Source organism: Penaeus chinensis, chromosome 28, assembly GCF_019202785.1.
Source record: "Penaeus chinensis breed Huanghai No. 1 chromosome 28, ASM1920278v2, whole genome shotgun sequence".
In the NCBI taxonomy this organism is placed as follows: domain Eukaryota; kingdom Metazoa; phylum Arthropoda; class Malacostraca; order Decapoda; family Penaeidae; genus Penaeus; species Penaeus chinensis.
The window spans coordinates 21942322-21954955 of NC_061846.1; the positions used below are offsets into that span (position 1 = coordinate 21942322).

Consider the following 12634-nt stretch of genomic DNA (forward strand, 5'->3'; position numbering starts at 1 on the left):
AATGATTAATAAACAGTTTTATAGATATGTTAAAATTAGTCATTAGAAAATAGTTCCATTAGACTTTAACTAGTTCAGGAGAATAAAAAAAGGAAGCAGTTGTTTTAAAATAATGGCCAGAAGTAACAGAAATAAAGAATATAAAATTAGATTATAAAACACTTTTGCTGCTATGGTTTGTCTTCTCCCATTTTATATGAAACCTTTTGAGCAGTGCTACTCAAACAAAGCCTAACCTTGCTCCTCATTGCTTTGCACTCCAATCCAGAATTGTCAACTCGACACATAAGGGATCTCTAGGGGGCAGTGAGCCCATCACAATGACCATGCGGTGTGGCACGCAGGAGGGCGTGTGCACGAGTGTCTTCCGGCATGACACACAGCGTGACCTAGCTACTTGGGTGAAGGTGCTAGTCCAGGGAGCACACAATGCTGTGCAAAGACAGAAGGAAGTTGCTTGCTGTAAGTAGTCTCAGAGTCAGTATTTCATGAGTTCTCTGTATTAACAATATGTGAAAGGTTTGAGAAAAATAGTTTTGATCTTAATAATGCTAACAGAGGAAGCATTAGACCTTCAGACTTAGTCTGGAGGCATAGCATAAAGTTACCATTGTTGAATGCCATACACCTTCTTTTAATATGGCTCAAGATTTTACTCCTTCTATTGTACTTCACCTTCAAATTATCACCCTAGTTTAATGAAATTTGGCGACACATTGGCTCCCCCAGACTGCGAGTGGAGAGGAGTTGAGGCCAAGCTAGTCCTACACCATGAGGACGGCTTCACGCTGCTCTCAACGCATGATGCAGCAGGCGGACGTGGACGTGTTCTATGGACACAGCCCTTCCACAAACTAGTCATGAGCTCGGATGATGGAGCGAGACTCATCTGGCTGCGCTTTGACGGGGACATGGAAGTTGTAAGTGTTTTAGAATGTACAGAAAAGATAATGTGACCTCCCCAATGCCAGTAACTCATCATGAATGCCTTTCACTTGGCTTATTTCAAAGATAAAATATTGTGATTTAGTAATGAGGTTGAAGTCATTTCACTTATGGTATAAAAGTACCCCTTCAGATTGTTATTTACCAGAACTTTGTTTTTATACTTAGCCCTGCTATAATGGTTTATGATTGTAAGAATTTTTTTATCTTGTTATATGAATAGCTACAGATGCCTGTCACCCACTTGAATATCTTTATACTTTTGTTTATGTGAAATAGCATATCTAAAAGGTCGTAGTATATATGTTATTGATGATAATGTTGGCTGTTCATCAGAGCTCATATTGTTATTAATTCATGTTTGTTTTTTTCTTGAGTTTTGTAAAGTTGGCCAAAGATGGGTATTGATTTGTGTGCTGCACTATGCCTGAGCAGTTGTCCAGTTCGCAGTATCATGTGCTAGGTCTCATCCTGGTCATTAGGACAGACTCATGACCTGATGAGGCATCATCTGTTGTCTGTGATTATCATCCATGACAAGATATGACTCATCTGTTGCCCTTGGGTTAATCTGATTCATATTCATCAGAGATTAATCATTTGATTTTATTCTGAGAAAACATAACAAGTTAGAAAGTAAAGAAGACTAAGTTTTTCTACATTTTCTCTTTTAAACATTAATCCATCATTTGTGTATATGTATATTACAAGAAAGAAATAAAATTTAAATGGTAGACTTAACTACTGTGATGGTCAGAGAATCTGATAGCACTCTCCCACTTCCAGGAGCTGGACCTAAAAACCAACCCCAAGCCATTCGTGTTCATCCTGCACACCTTCCTGTCAGCCAAGGTTCACCAACAGTCCCTCTCCTGACGCAAGCTGGACCAAAAGACCTGGACACGACCATCAGTCTCGGGGCCATCTGATGCCAGTAGCAAAGCTGAAGCCCTTGACCAATCCAATCCTCCCCAACCAAACACGAGAAGCTTGTTGAGCCAAGCCGGGGTAACCCAACCCAGCACAAGTCAAGCCAGTGCAAGCAAAGGAGGGAAAGCCCCCCCTTCCTCTTCGCCAGGAAGACCATCCGCCCAGATTGAGCCCGGAGCAGCTGCCGCCCTCCAGCCCGAGCCACGGTCACAGCTGAAAACCTCCAAGGGCCAGGCTGACCTCAAGAGTGTTGCTGCGGCCAAAGGAACTAAAATCAACTGGTGCGCGAGTTAAGAATGGTCAATGCCTAGCAATCCAATTTTATTTTAAGGGAGGCCATTTATTCAAAGGTAAAAGGTAAAAGTTTAGTAAAAGTGATTTTTTTAACGAGAGTGGTAAGACCAAGAATATTACATTATCCCCAAGATGGAAGATGCCGTGAAGGAGCGAACCTTTAACTCCTTTCCTTTCAGTGAATGCTGAAAATAAGAAACTAAGTCATGAGTCTTGGAATAGGAAATGAGAGATTAAACAGCCTCCATGTGGTTTATTTTTTGTTTCATAGTTTAAGGATTAGTGAACTAGTTTCTTTTCTTTCCCTTCTTTCTTCTCCTTTTTTTTCTCTCTTATTTTTAACATGTAAATGTTATGCACTGTTCTGTATATACACACTTGTAATATAGAGACATGTTCACATTTAGTTACATCAGACTCACACATATAAATGAATTATTATTTACATAGTTGTTAGATGAAAAGTATATAGGATTATTTTTGTGTGTTAAGGGCTGGTTAGCACAATGGGGTTCATACGTCACAATTCTAGTGGACCGCAGACGCTGGAGACACAGCGATTCAGACCTTCCTCTCACCCGTTCAGTCCCGTCTTCTTGTTATCGATAGCTCAACTCAGGATCATAAATCTGTTAGGGAAGTTGTTGGTCCCTAATCATCCCCTTCTTCCCTACCCCTCTTCCAATTTTTTTTTTTTTTTTTTTTTTTTTTTTTTTTTTTACATTTCTCTTGACTCTTAATACTGCTTGTGGTTTTTGCCATCCCATCCTCCTACCCACCAACCGAAATGGTTCCCTAGCAGAAGTTTGGTTATAGCATGAAGAGATATTCCCAGCATGAGTTAGCTATTACAGCAAGTCTAGAGGTCACGCATCCCGGAGGAGCGAAGGTACGAAATATTTCTTGGTGCCTAAAAGAAAAAAAATGGATGCTGAATTTTTTTTGTGATAAACTTTTAGTAGAAGTTTCCCCCCATGCATGTGGCATTTACAGCTGTTTTATGGTATATATGAGCTGCATGTGGCATGTTTTTGTTTATGCTTTAGATGGGAAGAGTATTTATAGATAATTGTTGATTATGCTTCTGTTGTTATTGGAATATGTACTTTGCTGTGCATCAATGTTTATGGATAATGGGAGGTAATTTGCTCCCTTTTTTCTTATTATTGATTATTTCTATAGTGCTGGAAATCTATTTACAAAGTCTAGAGCAGCAATGTTGTGGAAGTTCATTGATAAAAATCTTGCTAGATAAGGAAAGGCAACTGTAGACATCTCCACAGACACATTGCTGCCTACCCCCTCAGGCACATTAACTTTTTTTTTCTCTCTCACTCTCTTTCTTTTCCATTCTTCCTTTCTTTCTGTATTCTTTATTGTCTTCCTCTCTTCTTCTTTGCAGTCTCTTCTTCTTTCTTCCTTGTTGTCTCTTCCTCTTTCTTACCCTTCCTTATTCTGTTTTCTTTTCTTTCTCTCGTTCATTCACTCTTTGTTTTCATCTTTTCTTCTCTTACACAAATTATTGTTCTAGCTGCGGTTGTCGAATTTTCATATTTTTGACAAAATAATAAAAAAAAAAAGAAAGACACTGCAATCTTACTTCTTGAAGAAAAAAAAAAGTTTTGCTTTTTCAGAAGTGAGATTCATATGGTTTTCTTATACAATCAAAATGCTGTTGTTGAGAGCCTTGCCTATTTGTTTTCTGTAATGGAAACTGTATGCAGATATAGTTGTTGTTTGTATTCTGGGATCAGGCAATGTCTTTGGAATTGTACTTTGCATTATAGGCTCGAGATGATTTCAAAGTTTTGTTGATGGAAAAGCTGGGGAGTTTGTATGTTTTTTTTATTTATTTCTAGGTTGAACTGTTTTGTAAGAAGTATATGGCATCATATCAAGTAAACCACCAAACTTAAAGCTGTATTTTGCAGTGGTAAAAAGCAAACAAAACAAAAAAAATAAATAAATAAAGGGCTGCTGTTTGTACCTGTTCCCATAATAGCCCTTTTTTTTATAATGTTATATGGAATGTTCTCTAATAACTGTGTGAGTCTGCTCTGTGTTTGTTTCCTATCTCCTGTGTATTATGTTGTGAAAATTATCTCTTTTTTCTTTTTTTTTCTTCCTAGTGTGATTATTTTTAGCTTTTGAGTTAACTTTACTAACATTGTCTTCACATTGGGTAAGCTGTTACTGTTAGAATTGTAAAGGAGGACACAGGACTTCCTTGAATTGTATGGGCATTGTACTTGAGCCCATGTTAAAAGTCACAGTCTAAGCTTGAGGGTGTTCCACATAGAGCTAGACTTTTTCGTCCAAGTATACCACTTGTTGATAGACAGAATTCTTGTTGCTTATGGTGTGTTTGGAAAACCCTTTAGGCTCTGAGAATGACGACGTTGATAAGCAGGTCTCATTAACTTGTGCTTTTGGGCCATTCATTGTCAGAACCAACTGGCAAGGTGTCGTAATGCAATAGGATTTTAAGATTATGTAAGCACTTTGTGTGTCTTTATAGCTATGTTCAATATTATCATATTTTGTTATGAATTTTTTCAACACTTTTGTTTCAGAAATGCTGAAATCTATTATTTATTACTTGAAGTAATTTTTTATATCTGTATGCAGTATTAAACTATTATTTAATTATGTTTTTTATAGCATGGCTAAGGACCTGTCATAGCCATAATGTAGATATACATTTGTTTACACCTTTGTAGGTGTTTACTGTTCAATGTTCTTGCCCTTTCACGCTTTAAAGCATAATACAGCCACAACCCAAATTTACTGTAGAGTTGAATCCTGGATGGAATTAGGAAAGGAACAGACACTTGCCATGGGAGCTGAGCTGCTCGTGAGAATTCTTTGTTTTGTTTGTTAATGTTTTCTTGTTTGAATTTTTAAAAAGCAGTACTGATATAATTCTAGGGTATTGTTTTATTTCTTTGGAATTTTGCATATTGTTGTTGGTTTGTGGGTGCTGTAGTTAGCTCCATAACCAGATTTGATTGTAATCTCTCTCTTTCTCTCTCTCTCTCTCTTTGTTTTTCTCTTTTTCTTTTCTTTTTTTTCTTTTCTTTTTGTTCTCTTTTTTTCTTTTCTTTTTAGCATAATCATTTCTGGGTATTGCAGCTTCAAAAGGAATCTTCCAAATTATTTTATGAATCTGGTCAGGAGTGATTGGAAATGCACTTTGCTCAATGTGATAACAAAGGTATTAGTAAGAACTTGTCGGCATAATTTATGGTAAGACATTAATGTTAGAAAAAAATATTTTGCATGTTCTGGAAGGGTCTTTTTTTTTTTTTCTTTCTATCTTTCTTTTTTTTTTCCTTTTTTTTTTTTTTTTTTTTATTCTCTTTTTTTTTTTTTCATTGCAGTGGCAGGGAAAGCAAAGAGGTTTTGCAGTGGGAGTTCTTTACTGATGAGCTTTGATGTGTATTTCATGTGTATTGTTTTGATTCATAAGTAGTAGCATGTTTGCTTCTCATCATGCTCATGTAAATAACAGGAGAGGATTTTTCACTCGTAAGAACAGTACCGTATAAAGGGCTTCGACCTTTTTTATTAAGAGACTTAAAGCTTGCCAGTTTAGTCTGCTGTGTTCTGTTGGCTAATACATCTGTAACCTTTAGTGACAGCCTCTCCAAGACTTCCAAACTGTTACATATCATATGTCAGGGTCGTAAGATATCCCAGTCACAAAAAAAGTCTTGGAAATTGGCCAAAATGCTTGGAATTTGAGACTAACTTTTGTATGAATTTGGCATTTGATGGAGTACCTTTGTGTTCTTTCCTTTTGTAGAGAGAGCAAAAATTGTTTGAGAGAAAGAATTTTGCATTTAACTTTATAAAAAAAAAAAAAAAAATTGTATGTGATTTCATACAGAAAGTTCACCTTTATAGAATTAGCAAGAATCAAATTTTACAACTAAGGATGCTACAACTCCTATCAGTTGACAAAAAAATCAATAAATAAAACGAAGATAATAAAAAATCAAAACGATAATAAGATCCCAATTTTTTTTCCATTTCAAGTATTGAACTTTTGTAGGTTTTATATTCATTGATGGATCAGTAATTGAATTTCTCATGAACTGGCAAGTACATGTCACTTCTTCACCCTGTCTCTCTCTTTCTTTTTCTCTCCCTACTCTTTTTGCATCTCTCTTCTTGTTATCATTATCACTGAAAATATACTTTTTCTTCAGCAGGTCTCCTTATTCTGTTAATATTAGAGTATGTGTTTGCGTCCTGAAAATGATATCTGAATGCAAATTTCATGAAAAAAGGCAATCTTTCTTTTTTAGCCAGTTTTGATGAAGGTCTTTTGTCCATTATAAAGGAAAAGGAAAAATTATCTGTCCTAGATGGGTGCTATATAGGGAGGGTATCTGTTCCTTAACGTACCAACTAACAACTAACTTTCCTTAAAGGGATTTTTGTTAGTGCCCGCTTCTTCTTTTGAAGACTGCTGTGGTGTTTCCTTGCATGTTCTTTTCTTTTTGTTTGTCCCATTGTTCCTGGAAGTAGAAGGGCACTGTAGTCAGTCTGTGAGATTATGGATCTGGGGAAGGTATTTGGTGGGCTGAGTGAATCAAAAGGCCATGGTCAGATATTACATTTTTTTCTGGTTGAAATTTAATTTATGAAGAATTTGTGTGAATACTTGCCCCACCGCCCTTTTAAATAGGTGAATAATCATGGGCATTTGAACTTTTATTTTTTCTCCTTGATTTTGAAGCTATTCATTGAGAATGTATCAGTACAAGAGATCTGGTTGGTGGAAATGCAGAGTAATGATCGAACAATGACTATGTTGGACTTGCCCACATTCACGGTAATGTATGCTTGAGCAAGTTATAGAATCTCAGAGAATAACACTAGGTTTCCGGCTATCTGTCACTGTTATACTGCATGGTAACTTGGGTCGCTAGGAGGAACTGCTTTGACCGATCTTGCATCCTGCAGGATATAGCTTGTTATTTGTTACAGCTTGCTTGTAAAGTGTTGCAATAACAGCATCATTTAATGTCTCTGGAGGTGTTTATAAAGCATGATAATTTACACAATGCTGAGAAGTGTATGAGAGAGATGTAAATCTTGGCATCTTGGTGAGTTGTGTCTGGGATTCATACAGTCTGTACATGTCTGTCTGTATTGACTTGGTCAAGGTTTCTAAAAGGCAAGACTCCTTTTTGTCAAGATGTCAGGTTACAGAGGGTATTAACATAATAACAAAAGATAAAGTTTTCAATATAGTCTTGTGAGGATGGGTGTAGATTAGTTGCGCATCCATGCATGGACGATTGTCCAGCTCTCAGCCAGGCTTGCGAGATGTCATCCTCGCAATCAGGACATGGACTTGTGGCAAAATAAGGCATTACCCAGCATCTGGTAATATTCATCACCTGTCACCTAAGAGTACCTATAGATTTAACTGCCTAGATGATAGGCATTCCAAATTTCAATAGTTACAACTAACACTACACTGACTGTCCAGAACCATGGTTAACCAGATGCTGTTAAGGCCAATTGCTGCTCTCTAAGCTGGCTGTCAAGACTGTGGGTGTCAGGACTGGTCGCTAGCATCAAGTGAGCTGGTATCATTTTGTACCTCAGATTTCCCTAAGCCTTAACTATCATCTTACCTAATGATCATGTGGAACCTTACTTCTAATCCTCATGGTAACTTTCCAGCCTAATCTTTTTTAACGTTAGGCTATTTATAACACTGCCAATATTCACCTTTCTGCGTATATTCACACACACAAAAGTCTATAATTTTGTACCGGTAAGCCAGTTACGAGATGTCATGATTTTTTAGTCTGTCTTCTATTTACAGACAATTGTAGGGCAATTTAGATTAATATGAACTGTTACAGTAATCTAATGGTTGATTTGATGTTTTTGTCAGTTTCTGTACATTTTACATATCAAAGTAAAATAGAATTCTTGTTTAGAATTGTATGATTAAAAATGTTAACTTTCAGTAGATTGCAAGAGAAAATGTTGAATAGACTTGCAAGTTTGCAGAATTCAGACATGCATCATTGGTGAAAATATAACCATGATAGCAGATTTTCCCTATGATGATTATCTAGTTTAAAAAAAATCATTCACTCTCAAGCTAACAGACAGATTTTATCTTGGATCCCCCAACATCAATTCCTGACAAATTCTCCTTCAAGCCAATTTCTTGGGCTAAAGTGCCTGTACATTCCACTTCCTATTAAAGAGTTTTACTTGATGTGGAGTTAGTCCTTGGTCCCTTGGAGGCTTAGCATAGGGTGAAGGATAAAATGCCTTGGATTGATGCCAGCTCTGAGAAGACATCAATAATTGGGGTTATTTGTAAGATTCGATTGCCTCTACTTCCACATAGCTTTACTACAGGTGTGTACCTTTTTGCGCAGGATCCCTGTTGTTAGCTTTTAAGAAAGTATGGAACTCTCCTTCTAACCCCTTCCCCCTTGTATCCATTTTTTAAATGTAGTGAGTAATAGTGTAAATATTTTATTCTCGTGACAGTGACAAGCACAATCCCGACCTGAGAGGGAAATGTTGCTCTACAAATTTTGAGAGAGAAACCAAAAGGAATGAATTACGTGAATGATGTTGAAGCTTTTCATAGATCTAGGAGTATCTGTTGTGTATATTTCATTGTAAATGCTAAGACTTGAAGCATCAGACTGGCATACTTTACATTGGTGCACTGAACCAGTGCAAGTCTGTAAACATTGTATTGCCTGCGTTTTACAGATATATTGTAAATCATTAATCAGCTGACTATATAGGCTTTGATTGTAATTTAAAGATATTCAGAGAAGTTATCTAGTCTTTTTTATTTTCTTTCTTTCTTTATTCATATTTTCCCCAGTCAAGAAGTAAGATTTTTTCTTACTTCAGTCATCCAGTATAACTGGGAGAAATCTTCTCTCATGCATATATTATTGTACTGGCATAGGCTTCTCTTTTTTATTTTTATTATTCTTGTTCTTGTTCACACCTTTCCTGTAAATACAAAGTGGCTAGTATTATAACATTGCACATAATTTGCTTTCACTAGCACCAAAAAAATTATTTGTATTTTTTATTAATGTTGAGATTTCCAGCAGCTGGAATTGTTTTGGCTTTAACAAGCACCTTAGTAAGATGTATAGTGTTACATGTCTAATGTGAAGACCAAGATACTAGCATGGATGGTGTGGATGCTGTCGTGTATTGTTGTGTATGTGTTGATCCACAATTTTTGCGGGCACTTGCTCGTACATTGGGGGGGAATTGTTTGAGCACTGCAGTGTAGTTTTGAGCACCTCTGTGTTGGTTGTGTGCACTAGCTGGCAGTCTAGGGGGTTAGTCTTAAGGGGAAAAAGAAAAAAGAAAAAGTAACAGAAAGACAGAAAGAGAAAAAAGAGAGTTTGGTTTCAGTTTCATTACATGTCAGTTGTCATAGCTCACTTGTCCTGGAGGATCAGTGCCTTTCTATTGTATGTAGATGCGTGTCTTCTGCACTTAACCAGGTGTTGGGTCAGACTGGCAGAGCTTATGATGGCGGCATTGTCAACACTGATGCTTTAGGCCTTTTGAGGGACAAGGAGCTGAGGCAGTATTGGCACATTAAACTCTTTTTTTCTCTCTTTCTTTCTTTCTTTCTCTGTCTTTCTCTTTTTTCCTCCTCCTTCCTCTAAGCCACCTAGGTGTTCTTTGTATTGTCTGCACCTTTGCTGTTATGAGATGTAACTTTACTGCTTTTTTCATTTAATTATTCTTCAATGTCTTCTAAGAATGTGCAGTTGTGAGTCACATCATCATGATGCAGTTGAATAGTTTCTGTAGTGTTAACAGAATTGGAATCCAGTCATGAGGCTTTCCTTTTGGTTCAGAGCTCTGCATTATGGATCAAAAGGTTTGTATGTAAAATAAGGCGGTAGGTCCGAGTTTGGGGGAATATAAAAGAGGGAATTTTTGTTGATGATGATAGCATGCTAGGCAGATACATTGCTAAAAAGACAATCATGTGATGTCAAGGAATCCTGTTTTTTTCTTCTTCTTCATTGAAAAGCATATTGCTGGGGGGGGGGAAAAAAAAGAAAAAAAAGAAACAGGTCCAGTATTTCCTTGAGACAAAACAGATGCCAGAGATCAGTGTCTGTTAAACATCTTGCGTTGAATATCAAAATGATTACTCAGTTGTTGAACTGCAGAAAATATTAAACTAGACTATGCTTGTTATCAAGGATTAGAATTTTATATTTTGCTTACCCAAGTTATAAAAGATTGTGATACAAGTTATACTGCGATTAGCTTGGTACTGAAGATATAGCAAGGAGTAGTAGTGTGACGGGAGCTTCCATGAGCATTTTCCACTTACAAACGTGTTGAGATTTTTTTCCTGTCCTTCTTTGAAGTGAAATGGATAATGCAGGACCACAATTGATAAGATAAGATTTATTGACTTTGGATTAATCTTAGTCTAACTTTAGTGGTTCTCTTGTGAAATTCATAGCTTGTCCCCACAACAGTAAATCTTGTAGCTGACCAAACTTATTATTGTGAGGGACATAGAAATAACCGGTTTTAATTCAGTAGTGGATTAGATGATAAAAGATTTGGGATACTGAGAGACAGAGTAAGAGGATATACTATGAACTATAAAGAGAGTGGGAGGCATATTCTCATGCTCTTTTCAACATATGTTTTGCTGCTCCTGCTTCAGGTAGCTTTCAAGGAGGACCGTGAAAGTCGACTGAAAGGCTGATTTCAGTTCACTCGTATGAATCTTGCTGTTTCCTCTTTGACTGTAAAGGGATGTGTGCATGCGTGTGTGTCAATTTGCACTTCTCATCACTTTAAAGAGATTTACTTCATGTCAAGCCTACATAATCTTGGCTGAGAAGTTTGATTCATGACAGAGGCAGAGAGAAGTAATATTCTATGCACTTTTGAACATCCAGGTTATCAAAGTTGGTAAGTACCACCAGGACTTTGAGACTTTGAAACTATCCTTCACGTATGAGTTTATATGCTGAATTACTAGGGAAGAGGTCTTATTAGTGGTGTCTTTAGTGGCACTCAGCCCATAAAATAACGGCAAAAGAATGAGGAACACCTAAGAAGTGCTTTATATTGGCTTATAAGTGGAGGGCAGTTTTATAACCTTAAAGAACCAGTGGTAATTCCCAAATATTCAGGTTTTAATCTTTTCCTTCATTTTATTTATATTAAGTATGTATATTTTCTCGCAGTTTCATCGCTTTTTCAGAGAACAGTCCATTTTATGTGCCCCTGGGTCTTTGTGATAGCTTAAAATCTATGATAGTTTAAATTTTGAAAAATTTAAATCTGTCTTAACATGTAAAGAGGAAGTTGGCAAGAAGTTGAGTGAAATGAAGTGAATGACATGTCAGACCATAAATACATAATATGTAACCAGTATATGCTGGTAATTACCACTCTACAAAATAAATAAACACACTCACTCACTCACTCACTCACTCACACTCACTCACTCACTCACTCACTCACTCACTCACTCACTCACTCACTCACTCACTCACTCACTCACTCACTCACTCACTCACTCACACACACACACACACACACACACACACACACACACACACACACACACACACATACACACACATACACACACACACACACACACACACACACACACACACACACACACACACACACACACACACACACACACACACACACACACACACACACACACACCACACACCACACACCACACACCACACACCACACACCACACACCACACACCACACACACACGAGAAATGAGACCAACATTTGGTACTTAAAGGAATGTTAAAAGTTTTGGAGTTTGTGCTGTATTTCTGTACATCATTATGGATTAAAATTTTCAGCACCAACGAGGCTGACATTTGTAAGATAAGTAGGAAATATCCATCTGTAAGCATAATAAGAGTGAGGCTGTGTAACCGGTTTATTACCATTTTCATTATATTTTAATACAATTAGTTTACATCAGATTAAGTGTACTGATACATGTTATCTTTAATGCAGTATAGTGACAGATTTAACAATATTAACAATTCTGAGATTAACAATGTAGTTATAATATAGGTAAATGTAACACAGTAACAATTAATGTCAGACAATGGGCATAAAAAACCTTTTTGTAAGCAACTTGTCCAGTTATGATGAACTTGTAGGTGGCATTATAGAATCATAGCTTCATAATTTCAAAGTTTTAAATGCCACTCTCTCACTCTAGTAACAGGATGATAGACAGAAAAATATTTGATGAGTCTTCATCAGCAACAGCAAGACACAGGTCCTTTTTATCATGCCTCGTCTTCAGTGTCACTTTCACGTCACTGGCTCGTTTTCTTCAATGATACCGCATCACAGCTTCCATTGGGCTAAATGACTTCCCTAGGGGTTGTGTGTGCATGTTTGTCAGGAGAAG

At 36.9% G+C, this 12634-nt stretch overlaps 1 protein-coding gene across 2 annotated transcripts in view; it reads left to right on the forward strand.

Annotated features, from left to right (window-relative positions):
• LOC125039826 (beta-1-syntrophin-like) overlaps positions 1 to 9535 on the forward strand; it is a 22149-nt gene extending 12614 nt beyond the window's left edge. For both annotated transcript variants that reach the window (XM_047634131.1, XM_047634133.1), the window contains exons 6-8: positions 269 to 462; positions 730 to 920; positions 1732 to 9535. In XM_047634131.1, the coding sequence (XP_047490087.1) occupies positions 269 to 462; positions 730 to 920; positions 1732 to 1821 (475 nt within the window). In that variant the 3' untranslated portion in view covers positions 1822 to 9535. The remainder of the gene's footprint in view (positions 1 to 268; positions 463 to 729; positions 921 to 1731) is intronic.
• The last annotated feature ends 3099 nt before the right edge of the window (positions 9536 to 12634 follow it).